Source organism: Terrapene carolina, unplaced genomic scaffold, assembly GCF_002925995.2.
Source record: "Terrapene carolina triunguis isolate 2854851 unplaced genomic scaffold, T_m_triunguis-2.0 Scaffold210, whole genome shotgun sequence".
Classification (NCBI taxonomy): domain Eukaryota; kingdom Metazoa; phylum Chordata; order Testudines; family Emydidae; genus Terrapene; species Terrapene triunguis.
The window spans coordinates 35,381,579-35,403,393 of NW_020664561.1; the positions used below are offsets into that span (position 1 = coordinate 35,381,579).

Sequence of the window (21,815 nt, forward strand, 5' to 3'; positions counted from 1 at the left end):
TTAACATGCAGTGTTACTACCACAAATGGTCATCCAAATCTACTTTGCTTCTCAGAGGCAAAGCAAGTTGCCAGAGTAACACACTTGAGTTTCACTAGCCAAAAATAAATGACAATTCAGCACACAATCAAAACCCAAGTCTGCAGAGCTGCACTGGTAACACGTTCCCAGGATTCTCAAAAGGTTAATAAAAATTGTAAGAAAAAGAAACACACACATTATGGCCAAATTATTCCCAATCCTATAAAAGTAATGCCAGATATATATATTGCACTAAAACTTCACTTTCAAACTCTTATGCTAAATGAAGTTTAATTTGGAAAGCTGCTAATACAAATTACCACACTATCATCACTTTAAGACATCAATAGTGGGAACAGTAAAGTGTGATATTTAATTGTAATGGAACAAGAACCCAAACAGAGGAGGTCCTGATTTCATTCATTTGCTAATTTATCCGTCAAAAATATTACACAGAAAAAGTTCCATTAAAGATTAAACAATATACAGTGGTATTTGCTATTTATATATGTAAAACTTTAAATACATATATTTTACCTGGGCTCTTCATCTTTTGATGAACGTTTGGGACAGTACTTCTTAACCAGATTTCTGTTAAAGGTGAAAAGTATATATACTGTATTATAAAAGCATTTTTCTAGTTGCAGTTTCAAAAAAAATAATAAATAAAAATAAAATAAAAATTGGAGAGGGACATAGCGATAAAAAATAGGCCCCAGTGCTGCAATGGATATTCATGGGCAGAGCCTTATACCAGTGAAGGTCTCTTTGTAGCACTAGGGTCACATACTATAAACTATTTGAACCAAGAATTTGATACGACTTCACAGGGCAAACTCATTTTGGTGTAAACGCAGTGAAGCCAACAGAGTAATATATATTTTAAGGCACCTGTTGCCATAGTAACTAAATCACCTCATTTATTCACCTCCAACTTAAAAGGCTCACAAACAGCAGGGTTTATATTACCATTTACTATCCTACCTGGAGACACAAATGATACAGACAGGCACAGCTAAGCAAAGTGCAAATCATACAGTCATTCTGGGTACCACATTCATGACTGTTTGGAGAAAGCCAGTGACCAGGGTTTGGCTTTCAGCAGACATTCAGAAAAGTTATTTTAACTACACTACAGTCATTGTTTTGAAAATGAGCAGATTCTTAGGGTGCGAGATGCAGAATCTTTTTTTAAATGGAGGCAATACCTTGCACCTGAAAACATCATCAGTGTCCCTGGAAATATCAACAGTTCAAAAGCTACGAAAAGATAATCTAAAAAAAAAGAGACTGAGGCCCCTAATATGCTCTGTGTAGCACGTGGACAGACTGCTGTGCTTTTGAGGAGCATCATTTACTTTAATGGACATAGCCGTGCACCTCATGCTACTCAATGCAGTCTTGATCAACACATTTGCTGCACTAAGTCCTCTAGTCAGACACTGATAACACAGGGATGCACTGCTACAGAAATAACTGCAGGATTAGTGCCTAAATTTTGAAATGCAGTAGAACAACATTATAAAGAATCCTGTGACATGCCAATGCAACATAACATGCCCACAATCTTACAAAAAGGGGGAAAAAAGAGAGAGAGAAACAATACTCGAGTGTCAATTTTCAAATACAATCCTTCTCCAAAGCATATATTCCCCCCACTCCAGCCCGGCTGCACCAGATTTACTGTCCCCAAAAATAAGATTTATTGCCACCGGTAACAACTTTTCTGAAAGCCAGAAAGATACCTGTAGGACACCATGAGAGTCCTGCCTTTAAAAAAAACAAACCCACAATTAATTCTCCCCACCCCCCTATTTTCAGTATGCGGACAAAGATCACATCTTCATACTGCAGTATCTTTTTTATTCTAACAGCCTTCAAAATTCTCTCTTTTTATAAACCACAAAAGTTGCAATTATAGCTCCATTACTGATCTCCCTGCCTCTGTCTAGAAGGAATTTTGTATCTTTTTCAGCAAATACAGAATAATTTTCTGTGTCAAAGTGAAATAAACCAACCATAATTTTAACAAAATACAAGAGGATCTGGCACTTCTCTGGCCACTGGCACATCTTTAAATCTAATATTTCTACATTTTATTTGATTTTCCAGTAATTCCAATAGTCTCTATCATACGATCAGATTTTATCATGTTTTATGCAACCTGTTATTCTCTTCAGTTTTTGCTTGAATTTACTGAAGATTTTCTGCTAATTAATTTAAAAGTCTACTTCAGTAGCTCTAGTATCCAATGTGGTCATGTTAGCAGAAAACTCTTTAGCTTTCCTTCCGTAATAGTCATGGACTTTTGCAGAGCATTAGTTCTTGTCAGTACTTATTAAAACCTTTCACAACAGAATCTGTATCACCCAACTTTATTGTTAAGAGTCTTCTGCAGCCAACAGAAGATGGCAATGAGTACAGTCTGAAGAGGTGTCAGGTTTGTTTATAAGCATTTTGAAAGCATATGAATTTCTTCCCCAGATATTTCGGTAAAATACTGTGTATACTGCACTTTCTTCACCATTAAATCCATTTAGTAGCTGCAATGTGAAAGGCAAATAGCAGAACTAACTCCTGTATATTTTCCATTTTAGGCTGCTAATACCAATACTGCATACCCCATCCTGTATTTCATTTGCCACAGATTTTTATCCACTGAAACAACACACTATATATTTACAATCCAAACAATGAAAAACAGTACAAATTAGTATATTATTTACATATTCCTTTAGGATGGCAGTTGCCCAGGCTTCCCTTTGTTCACAGTCCTAGGATTTAAAAGTGCAGTTACACTGGAAGGTTGACTGCAAGAACAGCACTCTCTTGCTCTGCTGTGTAACTCAAAAACCATACTGTGTCTACTTATTTTACTAATACTCTCACCCTTCACACTTTTCAGAGTGACAAAGCACCAAAATGTGGATCACCTATGTTTTGTTGCAACACAATTATCACATAGGATGTTTTTTAAACCATAAAAGTGTCTAAGGATGTTTTCTCACTGTGAATTAAATAAGCTAGTTATTCAAAGAGAAAAATGGGGAAGGGGAAGAAATTCCATCATGTGCAAACAGAAGAAACCCTCCCCAACTCTCACCCTCCCCAGGTCAGCATTAAGGTTTAATTTCTGAACCGTGCAATTCCCAGCACAGACAATCTAACACTTGAGCTAAAGAAGTGTTATTTCTCTATTTGGACCAGGCCCTTTGGGGAGGTTGTGACACTTCAGCAAATTGTTGTGTAACCCACTGACAAGCAGCACTAGAATGCTGGAGATCAGGATTTTTGCATTCTATTCCTACCTCTGTGAAGGAAGTGTACCTAGAAGTTAGAAAAGTAGTTGTAAGTACACAGATTTGCAACATTCTGTAGAAGAGGCAGTATGACAAAGTAGGCAAGACTTGGGCCTGTCATAGTAGAGACTTGGGTTCTAGTCCCAGTTTCACCAGAAGTGACCTTGTTCAACCTCTCTTAACTTATATGTAAATTGGGGGGAATGATACTTGCCTCTGTATGAAAGGGGTATGAAGCAATGCTCAGTGGAGAAGTGCACAAAAATATAAGCAGCAGCCAGTGTGGAAGAAGAGATCTTAATCTGATCTGTGAGCCAAGGAACAGTGGGTTTACTTCCCTCTCCTCATGTACATGGAATGCTGCATGGCTTGGCAATGCCCAACATCCCACAGGAACTCTGTGGCAGAGGCAGACAGAGAACTCAGTTCTCCAGAGTGGCACTCAGCTACTTGAATCATGAGATGGCTCCTTTCTCTTCCTGCAGTAACCTGCCTCATTCAATGCACACCTTCCAACTTCCACAACATATGAGGCAGGGGTCACGCAGACAATCACCTCATTCACTACACAACCCTGATTCATATCCAGAGCAGTTCCTAACTTTCCTAATTTTTGAGTGCTTGACTTTGCAACATTAACATTATTTTACTATACTGTTTTATTTTTACATGCAATTTCCTACTTTTTAAAAAGCAAAGTAAAAAAATAATCCATCATGACCTATATGGGGGTCAATATGGTTATCAGCAAAACTGGAACCTTTAGACCTACTGCACAGACCTCCTCTACTTGAGCTACCATAGTAACTGATATGCATAGTAGGATGTCATCCACTATATCAGTTAATCACTCAAGAAGACGTTTTCCCAGTCGGTTTACCATCTATTTACTGACAGCAGAGGAATGTTGAATCTCGGGAATCCTGGGTCCAATGTGACGTTCCAGAAGAAGTGTGTTTAGTAGCTACATATCTTTCACCTCTTGTTCCCTCAGCTCCAGTCTCAGTCCTATGCTCACCCCATTGTGCGAGGATGGATCATGTTCAGTCGCTCTGTGGGATAGCGTACGAACGGTCTAGTTGACACAATGGAACTATGTGGGGATAGAGCACATTCAGTGCAGACAGAATCTTCCGAGAATTTTGCTGTCAAACTAACTAACCTCTACTGAGCATGTGCAAACTATGATTTTTTAAGAGGCTTATTGTTTGTCCAAGCGTTGGCAGATTTTCACAAGGATGGCAAAAGGCACATGCCTGACACTAGGATCAGCCCTCTGCCCGATTCCAAGTCAGTGCTGCAAAGCTTGGAGGTGCTAGAGCTTCTTAACGAAATGGTGTAAGAATTTTCTAACACAGACAAAGCAAAGTATTTTTCATAATTTTATTCTTAGAAATGGCAGAAATGATCTTGCTGAAACTTTCAAAAAATATTCAGCCTGAAGCAGACATCAGGCATGGAAAGTTCAGCCTGAATAAGTAAAGTTTGGCAAAGTTATAAGCAACTGAAAACAGTGTCTTATAATCGGAAGTGTTAGGCAACTTTAACTATAACAACAGGCATCACTACCAGCACCCTCTACAATAAACTAACCTACAATGCCATTTTTATAGCCACTTTTCCAACTACCTCCTCAACTTAGCATATCTCTGCTCATCATGCTATTCCCTTCAAAAGACTGAGCTCATAATGGCATCTCCTTCCTGCTTTATATTAAAATATAGCTCCTAATATTAGCTGAAGGAGGAGCTCATTTTTCCATCCAAAACTTCTGAAAATGTGTAATGTAAGAGATTATATAAACACCACCAATAAAATACAGAGCTAAATACTTGTATACCTATGATGCCCAGAACTATTTCACAAATTCAACTTTTACTGTTCTAAATCATTTTATGAATAAAAATTACTTCAGAGGGCAATACTGACTCTCGAGGTATAGACAAAAATTTCTCTCCAATATCACAGAGCCCATTGTCTGCGTGCAAATTCTACTTGCTGTGCTGGTAGAGATTAAAAGCAGACAAGGCTCCATATATCTGGATAGGTTTGTGTTTTTTCTCATGTCAAAAAAGACAAAACCTCTTCCTTGGCACCCAAAATCATTTTCCTATGTTGCTTTTTCTGGTATTATTTTATATTCCTGCCTTACACTCTTTATATCGAGGCTTACGTTATAAACAGGGAACTCGTAAAATACACCTCATTATTATTCAGAAGGTGAAATCCATAACAAGCATAACAATGCTGTAACTAGGCAACTGTGCAAGAGCCTTTTCAAGAGAAGATTTTCTGGCATGTTACTGATAAGAAAGGAAAACCACTTAATATAAAGCATACAGTTTAGAATGGCAGTGGGGGAGGGTCATGATTACTGATGACTTAGTAGCATGCTGATTTCTGTTCTAGTTTTATTTTTCCAGTGTGATGCTATTTTTATTAATCATTTCTAGGAAGACAGAAATACCTTATGACAACCTTCCCCCCAAACAAAAACAACACACACTGTAGCATTTAAACCAAATTAGCCAGCAGTTGGATCCTGACTGCATTTGGGCTCACATGAATTTGTAATTTGACGCATCAAATTTTGTCAGATTTTCTAAGGACTCAGCAAACAGTAAATAGCTTAGGCTTCAATAAGTGCAAAAGATAATACACATGGAAAGACAGATCATGAGTGCAAGAGTCAGAGGAAAAACGGAAGGCATGGAGAGAACGATCAAAGGAGCACAAAAGGCTATTCTAAAATGAGAACACCAAGTCTTGAAAAGCAAAGAGAAAATGAACTGATGTCCTGGAAAATAACCCTTAGGTGCCAGGGGGTTTGTGAGGACATGAGGAATAGAAGCTCGGGCAGCACTCTAGAAAGTATTTGCTGACAGGTATCTCTTGGAAAAAAGAAAAATGTTTGACATTTGTATCTAAACTTGAGTTTAGCTCTTGGAATCTAAATATATTGGTCTGTCCAGATGACGAGGCCAAACCAAAAAAAAATCTAATAAATAAGAAGTCTGTTAGGTCTGGACCAAATTTTATTTTTTCCAAACGTTTTGCTGAATTGAGAATTGGGGGGGGGGGGGGAAGAAACTGTTTCAAATAAACCAAAACATTTTGGGTCAACCACAAACATTTTTTTTTCAATGTGATCATTTTCAGGTGTTTTCTCACACACACACACACACACACACACACACACACACACACTTTTTTTTTAATTGGCCAAATTTCAAAGTGGAATACCATTTCAACATAAAAAGTTGAAATATAACATTTCAAAATGGTCAAAATGAAATTTTTTGACATTTTTGAAATAAAAAAAGTAGTAAAAATTATTTGTTGAATTCTATCTGAATTGTGAATAGATTCAGAGATCCAAAAAATACATTTTTCAGCAAAAATACCATTTGCAAAAAGAATTTTTTTTAAAATTCACCTAGCTCTATGTAGGAGCAGGGACTGGCAATTATACCCCCATCAGTAAGGCATTGACATAGGGATCTGCCCAGATGGAGCTCACTACAGGCATGGTGGACTTAAAGTGAAGCTGAAGAGTAAGAATCTAGACTATGAAGCGTTTTATTCTGTCAGGTTCTTAATGACAACTCAGATTAATCTTTTCTTCCACCCCCAACCCACAATGTTTTGAATCTTTAAGGTCACAAGATTTATTAAAAGAGTTTATGATGAACAGTTTGTTTAGCATTGTAATTATCTTCTGCAATACAAAGCAAACACACTGGAAAATAATGAGAGTCTATTTTAGCAGAGCATATTATTAGGATCTTTTTCATTTACAGAATAAAGAAAACTCATTCTGTCATTGTGAGGATAGAAAATAAAGAGTTGATGGCTTAGAAAGCGGACAATGGAATATGACTCTTTTTACCACTAGGACATCAATTTAAATCCCACCCAGGTTAGTAATGATTGAAAGTCATTGCCGTTGCTAGCCTATGTGAAATGAGTTATGGCTAAGCTTGGCAGAATTTGATATTTTTAAAAAATAATTTTGATGGATAATATCAATGTTTAATCATCTTTTCCCCCAACTTTTATCTACTTACATTTTTGCATTTGTAGGAAATTATGGGAGGGTCATATATAATAATTTAACAACAGTATGAAATTGAAAAAGTTAAAGCTTTATAACAGTTAAAACACAAATTGTCAACTTTACATGTCAAAATATATCAAGTAAATATCCTTAAATCAAACTCTAATAAGTTTTCAAGCAGCATTTTTCTTAATTGAAATTTACAAATAGGCAAAGTATCAGTAGAAATGTTTTTTTCATCAGTTTGTGTGTACGGTGAAATCAATATTTACCAATAAAAATCTAATCCTTCCAGTCTAGTTATGGCCCCTTACTCAGTGGACACATATCCACAGTGTACATACGGGCACCACTTTTCACATTAATTAATGGCTTCAGCAGAGATTCTTAGGATTACTAAGGGCACAGAAACTGAACTCATCCCTAACCGTGGCCTTTCTAGAAAAGGATTTACACACACCAGTAGGGTGGAGTGGAGAATCTTGGACTACCCCTACCTGTGCTGTGCCCAAGTCTGTATATGAACAAATTATTTCACAGTCTAACAGGGTTAGTTCAGCACCATGCGCAAGCACTAAATTAATATAATTAAAAATAACGTGGGGACAAAATGAGGGCTCTAGATTAAAAAACATTTTATTGCAGCTGAAAGTAGGATGGTCAATTTTTTTAGTGGCAGGATTAGACCACTTTGCTCTCTGGTTTGGTGAAAAGACTCAAGGATGAAATAATTATTGCTTAATGAAATCTAGGGGTTAAGATGCTTAGTACTTTTAAAGTATATCGTGGATCTCCCAATTCAACCCTCTTTGGAAGTAGTTCTAGCTTTCAAGGAAATGTGTCTATTTTCTGTAACATAGGATGGAGTTATGTAAATCTCATCAAGTGCCTCAAGTCACTACATTACAGCATTTTTCTGTAAATATTTGTATAGAGGTGTAGTTATCTTGAATTTTGCATATGGTCTTTAGGTCCATACAGTACTGTAAGCAGCGTTACAAGTGGGTGCAGTTTCATTGACATTCTAAAAGTTGTTTTGATTAAATGACTTCAATACAGTTGGAGCAACCAACTCTGAATTTGACCTGCAATCTTTATATTCCATTAAGGGAGATTTTGGAAGTGAATTATATTTAAAGTTTACTTTCACAGAATATGAAGCAATGCAATTAGAACTTCCAGGCCTTTTGATAGTTAAAGGAAAAGCTCCACTTTTAATGGCACTCTAGTAGCTTGAAAGATTGGAATAGCACCAACTAACAGTTATGGTGAGCACTGATCACAAAACTGTTTTAATTTAATATCTCAATAAGTTATCAGAAAAAGCACTCAACTGAAGACAAAACACCATAGAAAGGAACTATGTGGTATCTGAGTACAAAAGAAAAAAAAACAATCTCTTTGGAATATGAGAGTTCATATGCTTTGGTTCTTAAGGTAATCATTAAAAGAAAATTTGCCACATCCACATTTGGATAATAAACAACAGCTTAAGTTTTCAGCTCCAATCAAAGGAAAACAGATTTGAGAAACAAATACATATGGTGGTAATCTGCATTCCCATCTTAACTTTTAAGCTTACATTTAAATAACATTTCTCTGTTTCTTATATATAGCAATTTTGGTAAATATGTCTCAAGGTGGCTTGAAATGTACATTAATCTGCTATGAAGAAAAAACAACAACCCAGTAGTACACATTAGTCAACAGGGGATAATCACCATTACGATTTAAGCAAAACATTTTCTATAACTGACTTACATCAACTAGATGACTCTAGAGATCATGGAATATTACATAATTAGAGAACAACGCTCATCCAGAATCCATAGGAGTGGCTTTTTCCGCCTCGCTCCAGTTTAAAGCAGCTGAACAAATTCAGAATTTTATTTTGTGTTGAAGTTACGCTAGTTATACTTCTGCATCACATAATAGAAAGTTGTATCTCCCACTACAACAGTGTTAGCATGAAAGAAATGTGCTGAACAGAATAAAAATAAAAAGGAGTTAATCTCTGGAATTGTTTTGATTTGACAAAGAGGAAGTAAACCAAACAAACCTCCTCCCTTTCATCAACAGTTACTGTATCAAAAACAACATCATTACAAGTATCCATTGACAGTATAATAATTTGACACACAATAAAACCAACTTCTTTCCAGTCATAAATTAAGGACAAATTAAATATACATATCATTGAATGACTTTGTTAACCTACTGCATATCCAGTTCTACCTGTCCTGACCCATGTTCCTGGAACTTTGCAACAATCAATAACCTGCCCATTCTTTGGTTCCCCGGTAACATATTATGACATTATAAGTTTTACACAACACGCCTCTTCTTTTGCTCCTCTCTAATTGTGCTCAAGAAAATGACTGGTTAGAGCAGTAGTCTCCAACCTTTTTATGTACAAGATTACTTTTTGAATTTAAGTGCAACCCAGGATCTACCCCACTCTTTCCCCAAGGCCCCGCCACCTTCCCGCTCACTCACTCCCCCCCACCCTCATTCACTTTCACCGGCCTGGGGCAGGGGGTTGGGGTTCGGGAAGGGGGTGCAGGCTCTGGGTTAGGGCCGAGATGTTCGGAGTGTGGGAGGGGGCTCTGGGCTGAGCCTGGGGCAGGGGGTTGGGATGCAGGAGGGGGTGAGGGGTGCAAACTCTGGGAGGGAGTTTGCATGCAGGAGGGAGCTCAGGGCTGGGGGTTGGGATGCAGGAGGGGGTTTGGAGTGCTGGCTCTAGGAGGAGGCTCGGGGTTGGGGTGCGGGTTCCCGCTGGGTGGCACTTACCTCGGGCGGCTCCCAGTTGGAGGCGCAGCGGGGCTAAGGCAGGCTCCCTGCCTACCCTGGCCCCATGCTGTTCCCGGAAGCGGCCAACACGCCCCTGTGGCTCATGGAGGGGGCCCATGTGGCTCTGCGCACTGCTCCTCCCTGCAAGCACCGCCCCCACAGCTCCCATTGGCCAGGAACAGGGAACTGCGGCCAACAGGAGCTGCAGGGACGGTGCTTGCAGGCAGGAGCAGTGCGCAGAGATCCCTGCCCCCGCCCAAGGGGCCGCAGGAGTGTGCTGGCCACTTCCGGGAGTGGCAAGGGGCCAGGGCAGGCAGGGAGCTGGTGACCACTGGATTAGAGCAAATTATAAGGGTATACATTTTTAATTTATAAAGTGCACTATGCAAGAATTCCAAGGCACTATACTTTTCAGGAGGAATTACAAATCTTATCCAAAACAATATTAAAAATGAAAGAATGAAAGGTTTGTTTTTATATAATACTGACATAATAATACAGATAATATCAATTTTAGAACACAGTAGGTAATACAGTTCACATATGGACAATGCAGTCCTTTATAGTTAAGGATCAACATTAAAAAAATCAAGGCACAGACAAATCTGAAGTCAATAAGGCGGCCCCCCTCTGTAAAGTGGTCAAAAAATAAGCTTCAGTTACTTAAGCAAAGAGGTGACTTGTTTGTGCTGTCTGTGAAAAGTTTTTGATTTATCTGTCCAAATAAAATGGTTTCCTCATTTAAACAGATAGAATGAGCAAAACAAACCAACACAGAGCTGCGAAATGGTGCTGCATTCTGAACACTTCAATCACTTCTTGAGCTCTTTACATTCTTATATTCCTACCTTCCTAAATTCTGCTCACGAATGACTTCTATCAGATTTCTAACACAAAGAAGTGAATTCCGCCAATCCAACATAACAAATAGATGCTAAAGCTTCTGCTGCTAAACTCTGTTGAACAGAGAAGAAACCAAAGAGCTGTCTGATGTGAAAAGATTGCTAAAAGCAAACCACAAAACCAGTGCAGAAGTATCAGTAGTTCTTTAAAAGTCTCAAGATTCCATTGAGTGTATCTTTTAGGTTCAAAAGACGCAGGAGGGGAGAGCACTTTGGACCGGTAAATCAGAAAAATCTGTCTCTCATGAAAAGTAACTAATGATCTAATTCAGACAACTGATGAAAAACAGACCTTGAACAACAGAATCATAAATATTTATCTACCCATCTGATAATGTAATTCAGAATAACTGTTGCTGAGTAGGATTTTTTTAAAAAAAATATAACTTACCTTAATTGTTTTGCATAGTTTTGTTCAATCTCTATCCTTTCTTTTACAAACTTTGCATATCTCTCCAAGAAGTCAATGCCCCACTGTGTATGCTTGTCTAAGTTATCAAATTGATCCTTTAAAACAAAACAAAGAAATTCAATTAGCTACACAAGGTTTAAAAAAAAAAAATCACAAAATTCTATCAATTTCATTTAGTTATGAAGTTGTGGTCTTTGATATTTAGATATAACTCACTACAATGGGGATAATAAAGCCAGTCCTATGCATATCACAACCCTCATATGCCAGAATATTAGTAAGCTAAAATCACATGTGCAAACATACTTTTGGCTCTTCATGTAAAAAGCACCTGTACTCATATTTAAAAATTACTCACAGTTGATTTTTTTTTTTCATAAAAAGTAATGGCCATTAATATTTGTATTACTTTAAAAATAAACAATCCTTTTCAATCAAGGAAGGTTTCCAACACAACACTGAAAATATAAGTGGAGACAAGCGTTCTGTAATTGGTTAACAGACTATTTAAGTACCATTTCTTTCACAAGAGATTTTTGAGGAATTTAAAAATTCCTCAACACAGACCCTAGGTATGGTTTCTAGACATTCAAAAAAGTATTTACATCCTTAAGATGACCCAATGTCAGAAAACATACTTAAGTGATACTGTACAACAAAGGTGGATACATTCCGTATTTCAAACACAGATAGTCAAAGTCATCAGCAAATGCTCACTCCATGATAGGTGCGGGTGACGGTCTCCAGACAGAGCAAAGCTAGTCCTAAAAATGAAGAGAGCTATGACAAACTGGCAACAGAAGACAGAAACTGGATTTTAAAAAAGCAGATTTCTTTAGAAATGATCAAAAACCCTGTTATATTGCTACCGTCAAAGCTGAATTTTCACTATTACAGGTGGCAGATCAACAGGTCGAGCAAACATTCATTGAGGGTGAAGAAGGAATCCAAAAACAAAAAGGGGAAACTTGAATGAAATATCTAACAAAAAATGAAGATGCAGTTCAGTAAACCACACTGCACACATTCATATTTTTATATTAAAAGTTTAAACTATGCCATGCTGAAGAGAAGTCCAGGATTTGTGTTTTAATATGACAATATTTATTGTAAATTCTGACTATATTTAGCACACCTCCTCATGAACAATTTCTCGATAGTCTAAAAAAAACCACGAGCAAATGTAAAAACAAATACAAGCTATCATACAGCGTCCCCCATAGAAACTGTGTCCAGATACACTTGATAGTTAAATAGTACAGCTATAAAATAAAATTAAAAATTAATACCAGAGAAAGTGATGAGGTATAGGCAAGGCTAATTGTGTTGCCTTTACATATTTAAAGTTTGCATAATAGAACACTACTTCATTATCTTAAGCTATGCACCATGCCTGGCAACCCTGACTCAATATTGCACCTTAACTTAATGAGTCATACCAGCCTTTCCTACTAACAACTTTAATCTTCTTGTTCCAATGCACACTACAGTGATTTGAAGTTGCATCAAGGAATGCTGAGGTACAATGCACTTTGGCAGACTTAAACAATATAACATTGATTGAAATGATATCTGGAAGATACTGGTAGTAAAAATATACCATCATTTAGGGTATTTAAGATCAAACAACATTTTATCAGCTTTGACAAATGTAAGGAAGAAATTCAGAATTAAGATTGCTTTCAAATCTCAACCTGTTGGGTTTAGGGCACTGAAGCATAGATTAAATATATCCCACACATCTAATTTGTGCCATAATGGTGATTTAAAGACAGTGTCGGCCTTCACTCTACATTTCTTTGAAGTCAGACCCTGAACATTGTTAAAACAGGGTTTTTTGGGAGGCATTAAAATATCATATGTAAGCATAAATTATAACTTTCTCAGAAGCTTTGGTCTTTTATATTCTGCTTTTGTTTTCGTAATTACTTTGACAATATTACCCTTGTATCCAACTGAAGTCCCAATAAGTTGTTTTTGATAGGGAGCCAATGGTCAGAGCCATTAAAAAAAGACTTCCTTCAGTGAACAGCAAAACAATTCCTTTGCTGTCCTAGTTTCGGCTGCTTACTCCACACTACTTTGATTTGCTGCCAAGGTTTAACTTAATATTCTGGAACACCAAACTGTTAATATTTTAGAACACAACCACAGAGAATATCTTTCCAATATTACAGGATCAAATAAAAAACAAATAATTTGAGGGATCAGTTAATGAAAATTACTTATTTACTACTGACATATACAAAGATGAACCTGTATAAGTAATATACCTCTCTCCTTCTACCATTAACAAAAGGATCACTCCTCCTCACTGAAAAACTTTCCTTTCTTTACTTCATCTTCCTCCATCTCATTCTAGAAGCTGCAGGTTCTGAGCGAGGACAGCTAGGGATAGGAGATCTTGCTTTTGCTTCCATGAGAAGAATAATTTGGCACCGAATGAAACAAAGGCTGCTGGAAAGAGAGGTTGCTCACCATGTGTAGTAACTGGAATTGATCAGAGATTTTTGGTAGTGGTGCCCATTCAGCCTGCACATGCAAGACAAAGGCTATATGGGGCTGAGCAGGCGAACCACCTTCCTTCTCCACTGCAAAGTCCCACAAGGGCAAATTCAAAGCAGAGGAGGAGGAGGACGGGTAGTGAAGCACCGACAGGGGGACACATCTCAAAGAATTCAAGTTACTGCAGAAGGTTAGTAAACTCTCCTCCTTCTTCAAGTAATGTTCCTGTGGGTGTGTCACTTCAGGTGACTCCCGAGCAGTACCCTCCTAAGGAGGCAGGAGGTTGAGAGCAGAGTCCAAGAGAAAAGAGAGAACTGAATTGCCTACAGCAGCATCTGATCTTGCCACAGACACCAGGACATAATGATTAGAAAAGATACGAACAGAGGACCAAGTTGCCGCTCTACAGATGTCTGCAATTGGTACATCCTTAAGTAAGTACATAGTGCTATTGAAGAATGTGCTATCACTCTCAAAGGCGATTGGATATCAGCTCTGTCATAACAAGTTTTAATACAACCACAGATCCACTTTAACAGCCTCGATTTTGAAGTTACCAAACCCTTTTTTTCTGCCTGCAATGGATACAAATAATCTAGGGCATTTTCTAAATGGTTTGGTCCCGTTTTGGTAGAAGGCCAATGCCCTCCTGACTTCCAGAGTACGGAATATGGCTTCTTGACTAGTCTGATGCAGTCTGGGGAAGAAAACCGGAGATGAATGGTTTGATTAATGTGGAATTCTGACGACACTGTAGGTAACAATCTTGGATGACCCCATACCAACACTTTAGCTCTGTTGAATACCGTAAATGGGGGATCCACCATTAAAGCCCCCAATTCTCATTCCCTTTGGGCACAAGAGATCACTACCAGAAAGGCTTTCTTCATAGAGAAATCTAACAACAAACACATAGCTAGTGGTTCAAACAGATGCTTCAGAAAGGAAATTAAGGACTAGGTTCAGGTCCCAGCTACGAGTATGTCTCCGATTTGTGAGGAGATATTCAACAAACCTCTTAGGAATCTTGCTGTAGTACGAAGAGTGAAAAACCCCCTGAGTGTGTGAAAGGCTGTTACTGGTGTTAAATGAAGCCTAATGGAATTTACAGAAACACCTGATGTTTTCAATTCCAACAGATAATCTAATATCCTAGGAAGAGGAGAATGAATTGGAGAAATCTGATGTGATAATATTTCAATTTCTGGAGGTAAGTATTTCTTGTAGATGGTTTAATAAAACTTGTACCTCTGAGGAACAAGATAGCTCTATTCCTAAGAACCACTGAGGAATCATGCTTAGAATCTCAGAATCTGCAAGTTGGAGTAAAGTGTTTGACCGACATCTTGAGTCAGTAGGTGAGGACTGATCGGAAGCTTCCAGGAAGGACAAGAGGTGAGTCCCATTAGATACCAGACTTGTCTAGCCACATTGGTGTAATCAGTACAACTCTGGCCCAATTTTATTTGATCTTGTTGAGAATCTTTAACAGTAATGATGTCAGTGGAGATGCACAGAGAAGTCTTTTCATCCACAAGATGAGAAATGTGTCTCCTAGAGATAGGGGATCGAGATGCCCTCGCCCCCCGGAACAATACCTGATGCATTTTGAGTTGGTTGCCGTGGCAAATGTATTGATCTTCAGGAACTCCCAAGCTAAGAACATCGTGTGGAGGACTCTGGAGTTTAATTCCCATTCATAATTTAGACATAAATGTCTGTTGAGGTCATCTGCGATGGTGTTCTGAATACCTGGTAGGTAAGAATCTGAGATGACTATGTGCTTGGCTATGCACCAATTCTAGGGTTTTATCACTTCAGCCCAGAGAGATGAGGAACATGCTCCTCTCTGATGATTGATACACGCATGCCACACTGTCTTGTCATGATCTTTATTGACTTTGATCTGATTAGAGGTAGAAAGTGTAGCAAGCATTTCTGACAGCTCTCAATTCAAAAGATTTACGTGTAGAAGCTGCTCTTGTAGAAACCATTTGCCTTGCACCTTAAGAGGTCCCAGATGTGTCCCCCAACTCAAAGCAAAGCATCTGATGTTTTCACTGTGGTAGGGGGATTTTGAATGAACGGAACACCTGTTCACATCTTTGTGAGGTCCTTCCACCTACTGAGTGCAGAACCGGGGAAGAGCGTGACCTGCCTAGACTGTGTTTGCTTGATTTGTAAACTGTTCAAAGCCATCCCTGTAGACTTTGAAGATTTAACCTGGCATGCTACACTACAAAGACACAAGCTGATGTGTCCCAGCAGTTGAAGGCAATCTTTTACTATCATTTAAGGACTTTCCTGAATCCTTGAGATGAGATATGCTAAGTGCAAGAAATCTGGAGGAAAGGAGGTATCTTTTGAGTCCGCAAAGACCTTGAGATCATTAAAGGGGAGATCTTCAATGGTACTCTGAACCTCTCCCTGAAAGCCCAACATCTGCAGCCAAGGTGCTCTTCTCATGACCACTGCAGTGTATATAGACCATGCTGCAGAATCTGCCATGTCTAAGGAGGCCTGAAGCGATGTCCTTGCTAGAAACTGGCCCCCTTGAATATTGGCTTTAAATTGGTCACAATGTTCCTCTGGCAGATGCTTAATAAAGGAATTAAAATTTGTTATAATTAAGTAGTTGTATTTAGCCATGAGCACCTGATGGTTTGCTAATCTGAAGTGTGGCTGATGCATAGGATTTGTGGCCAAAAAGATTGAGTCTCGGGTCTTTACTGAATGGGGCAGACTTTGAGCTATGTTGCCTGTCTTGTTCATTAATGACTTCCACTACTAGGATGTTCAGAGCTGGGTGAGAAATAGAAACTCAGATTCCCTGGCCAGAACCTAATACTTTCTAATCCATGCCCTTGCAGGTAGCAATGTTGTAGCTGGGGTTTGTCAAACAGTCTTAGCAGGCTCCATAACAGCTTCATTCACTGGAAAGGCAATTCTCAGAGATGATGAGGTGTGTCAAATATCTAGGAGTTTATAGCAGGACTCCAGAACCTCCTTTAAGGGATTCTGAAGTATGTCAGCAATTTGCTTCATCAGTTCCTGAAAATGCCTGAAGTCATCTACCATAAAAGGTGGTGGAGGCATGCCAGCTTCATCTGTTGATAAGGAAAAAATATTTGTAAGAGGTGTCACCTCCTTATCTGCCTTGCTTCTTGCTCCTCAAAGGTCTCTTCCTCTGGCATAGGTGGAGACAGAGGGGACTGAAGAGAATGGGCCCTTCTCTATTCCCTCAAGAGGGCGGGAAAGACCTCATAGCAAATTGTTGGCAACAGAATGCCCACAGATCCCAGTGAGGCCACTGAGGGGGGCCAAATGGCAAAAAGTGGAGGCATTCATCTGTGTTCCTGTGATGTGGGTATCATTTGAGGTCTACCCTCCTGCAAAACATCAGTGTAGGAAGGAGAGCGATGTGTCCTAGAATAGACAGGGGAACCCTACCCTGAAATCCAAGATGGGGGAGAGCTGTTCCGCTTGCAAAGCAGACGAGGGCAAATATAGTTATCGAGGTGATAAAGGGGTTAGTGATTGAGAGGATCTTGATGCTGAGAAATGCCTGGCACTCATTAATAGGGGAGACTGGCTCCAAAGAGCTTAGAATACCTGATCTCTTGCAGAATCGATGGTAACAAAAACTGGCCTGGGAGAGGACCTGTGGAGGATGGCTTCAGAACTCTTGGCCCTGAAAGCTTGGCCTCAGTGTGAGTTGGCTCAGATTCCCTCAGTACCGTAGGAGGCCTCGCAGTCTTTGGTACCATTGAATTTTGTGATATGGTACAGTGTGTTGTTCAGGGTCGGACTTATAGCTCTTTTCAACCATATCTCTGCCAGTCTGGGTCCAAGTACCTGAACTCTGTGAGTCTGTCTTAGACTGACCTTTTTTCTTTGTCCTTGCAATACCAGCATCACTCAGACCCTGCATGGAGCGCTCGGTGGGACTGGAGGTCTCTGTAGCCTTCTAGTGTGCTGGTGACCAAGATCTTTTTGGAGATTTACTCCTTACCTCCTGTTTAGAGGCAGATGAAGATAGGGTCTACAGTACCGTAAATGTACTTGGTGCAGAGTGCTGCCTACCTCTAGTAGCGCTGGTGTCTGAGATCTTGTTGTGGATGGGGCACTAGCGGTCCAGGGAGGTCTATGTATAGAGGTGTCCTCCACCCCTGGATCTGAAGCTGGACATAAAGCTTGCTCCATCATTAAGAGTTTAAACTTAATCTCCTGAATCAGTGAAAAGCATATTTATGACCTAAGGACTGAATGGGAAACAAATGAAAGTGATCCTTTAATAATGGAAATGTCTAAGCAACATTAACTATAGGTGTTTACATGCACTACCTATAATACAAAGGCACTGATCTGGCAAAGCACTTAAGCACAAGCTTAAGTTTAAGAATATCAGCAGCGTCACTGAAGTCCACAGGGCTATTCACATGCTTCGAGTTAAGCATGTGCTTACACACTTTGCTGGACCAGGGCCTGAAACCCTAGTTTAGCAAGTCAGTAGCCTGCCCTTGTTGATATGATCAATAGAAGTGGTATGCTCCGCTCCTTTTATAGGGAGATGACTTCACAAAGATTGTTTGTTTCTTGTCTTCATCTGAAGAATACATGTTAACTACTGAGTGGAATATTTGGATGTTGGAAAAAGACTGAAGATTAAAATAAAGCTTCCTGAAAAATTAAGTATCCTTTGAAGGACAGATTAAGACTCAGCAAAAATAGATGCCTCAAAACAGAACTGCTTTTTTTCTTTTTAAATCCACAAAAGACATCTCATGTTTTGATTAAAAATATAATAAATTCCTACTTACAGTATAACTATGTAATCAAAGATAAAAACTGGACACATTCAATGTATGCATTTCATTCTCTCCAAACCCTGTACATACTGTAGAACGTTCTGCTCTCAATGACTACCAGATAAAGAAAATATGTTAAATGAATACATCTGTTCTGCACTGTAGAATAAGAATAAAAATTAAAATTAGCCTAAGTTTGGTTAAGAAAATAACATTTTCTCCTTGTAGCTCATGGCCAGTAGGGAAAAGACCCCAATCAGCAAGAAAATGAAGGCCATGAGAACAGTAAGTAGTGTTACTTTTAGCATGGGAAGGATGTATGGTTCCCAAAGTAACTAATAAAGTAAAAAGGAGCTGCAGTAACAAGACAAAGGGAAATTGTCTCAAAAGAAACAGCCCCAAACCTTCCCACCGTTCTGCTGTACAAGCAAGGGGGTGGGGAGAATAAGAGAAGGCCTTGAAGGAAGGAAAGAAGCAAGGAGAAACTGCTGCAAACTAGGTTTTTGCTAAAGCTAGCAAATTAGCTGAAGTCAGTTATTGGCAATGACATCACTTGTTTGTTAAAGGGTATAAAAAGTAAACTCTTAAAGAGTTTCATTGCTAATACCTGCCTGACCAAGTTGGAGATGACCAATATGGGTCTAAGCACTCCCCGGATTTAGCCTATTAGTAAGTATACTGATCACATGCTTATAAATAGTTACTGTATTGGATGTAGAAACTGCTTATTGTTAGGCTGTTAGACTTGTTTAGAGCAACTGCATAAAATACCGTTTGGCCTTTGGATTTAATTTATGGTTAAATTAGCATTTGGTGGTTTCCCATACCAATAAATATTATTATTAATTCCAACATGCAGTTTGTTTTGTTACAATTCTATATACAACAAGGAATCTACTCTGAAGGGAATAGGAGTGCTGCAGATAGTGTGCTTATCCCCTAGGGAGGGACAAGGGGCCTTATATTGTTTATCAGTTGTACAGAGATGAACAAGCAACTGCCAAGGAAGTTTCTTTCAGTCAGCAGGCAGAAGGAGAATGACAACAACATAAAACTTCTAAGGTAGAGAGGGATTCAATGTGGACATGGAAATCAACCCGATACTCATATTTTTAGCAAGATTGGTTGCAGGTTTCACCCCAGTCCCTCCGTTGCTCCCACAAGACACATAACCAGAGGAACTCTTCCTCACTGCTGCAAAGGTAGCCACATTATGGGATGAGACACAAGCCAGCTTTGAGTTGTGCCAGGAAGACAACAAAGGCAAAATCAAAGTCATCACCTGACAGGGAAGGTTTAGATACTACCTTTCTTGCCAGTACTAAAAGATCTCCTAACCACCTAATTAGGAAATTTAACACACTGTTTACTGATGTTTATATCAGTTTTGAATTGGTTTATCTGTGTGAAACTAAGCCTAGCCTATTCTGAACATGAGCTGGCTGTGCAACACAGGGGACAAAGTTAACTGAGTAAATGTGGTCTGGTGTGTACAATTACAATTAATTTTAAGTCTGGAACTTTTAGCAAAAATCATTAAATATTTAGATATACAAGTAGTTCTTTTCTGGAAAGTGTGGAAGTTATATTAGCTAATAAAGACTGACACAAGATAATGAACAAAATGTCTGTCCACTGCCTTAGCAGAAACTATTTTCCCACTGACCTCCCAAGACAAATATACATGAGGTATACTGTATAATTAGGGCTGTTTGTCTACATGCTATTAAATAAATGACAAAGCAACAGCTCCCAATTTAATGAAACACTGTTCTTAACAGCCAAACATGTAAGTGTGTTGAAGAATTTTTAATTAACACTGTATTTGACATTCTATTAATGGGTTGCAGAGATCAGTTGATGGATGGGCCTAGTGGATATTACACTGCCCACTCACCAACTGGAATGCAGTTCAAAGCTTGAGAGTCATAAATGAAATAAGTCTGACATTCCACAAAGGTCCATAATAAGTCAGTGTAGATTATTCAACAGGATGTATTTTAACTGTAGCTCGGGAATAACATAATTGTTACTGGGAACTAGGCGTGTAAAAATTCAAGTAGTTTAGATATCCCACTCCAAAATGCACAGAATATTGGGGATTTTATTCATTTATATGTACCTGCCTTCTCAAATGCAAATTAGTTACCAAATGAAGTAACTAAATGGAAACAGGTTTCAGAGTAGTAGCCGTAGTAGTCTGTATCAGCAGAAACAACGATGAGTCCTTGTGGCACCTTAGAGACTAACAAATTTATTTGGGCATAAGCTTTCGTTATGCCCAAATAAATTTGTTAGTCTCTAAGGTGCCACAAGGACTCCTCATTGTTTTTGCAAATGGAAACAGTGAATTCCAAGTCAAGATAGGTAGAATATTATCCATATTAACAAACCAAACCTTTAACTTCAGAGTAGTGGTTTATTGAAATTAAACTATTGACACTTACTTGGTAAATATTTTTCTTTAAAGTAAAAAGCAAAAAAATCAGTTTAGAACAAACAATTGTAGGCTGCACCAGAGGTGATGCAGACTACACAACAGTTCTCACCTTCAACCCTTCCAAATCTTAAATGACATTTTCCCAAGATTTGTTTTAAAAGATCTAATTTGGAATGCCTCGCTTATTTATTTGAGGGACTGCCCATTGGGTGCATCACTGAAGATGTCTAGGGAAGAAGTATCAAAACAACGCTTAAGATGTGAGAGGCAGAGTCCCCACTGCTGAGCTGATATTCTACCAGAGGAAAGAGAACATTTCCTAACCTGAATTCAGCTTCTGCTCTCCCTTTCTTCCTTGCTGGAGTCTTAGATTGAGTCTTAGTTTTCTGCAACACCAGCCTTGACTGCCAATCAAGAGAAACGGAAAGAGGGTCTCTGTGGGGTCCAGTGGCAAATGCCACAGCATAAGCATAAGGTCTTCCCTTTTCCTGGAGCTATCACCATATCTTGTGATGCACCCTATACCTGCTTGCCAGTGAATAACAGAAGTGCAGAGAGTTACATCTGGTCAAACTACAGGT

At 38.8% G+C, this 21,815-nt stretch overlaps 1 protein-coding gene across 1 annotated transcript in view; it reads right to left on the minus strand.

The window, feature by feature from the left end:
• Positions 1-21,815, minus strand: part of LOC113405089 (formin-binding protein 1-like) — a 99,703-nt gene that overhangs the window by 25,897 nt on the left and 51,991 nt on the right. Inside the window, exons 2-3 of the mRNA XM_026655385.1 lie at positions 11,461-11,576; positions 559-612 (exon numbers count right to left, since the gene is read on the minus strand). Of these exons, the coding sequence (XP_026511170.1) occupies positions 559-612; positions 11,461-11,576 (170 nt within the window). The remainder of the gene's footprint in view (positions 1-558; positions 613-11,460; positions 11,577-21,815) is intronic.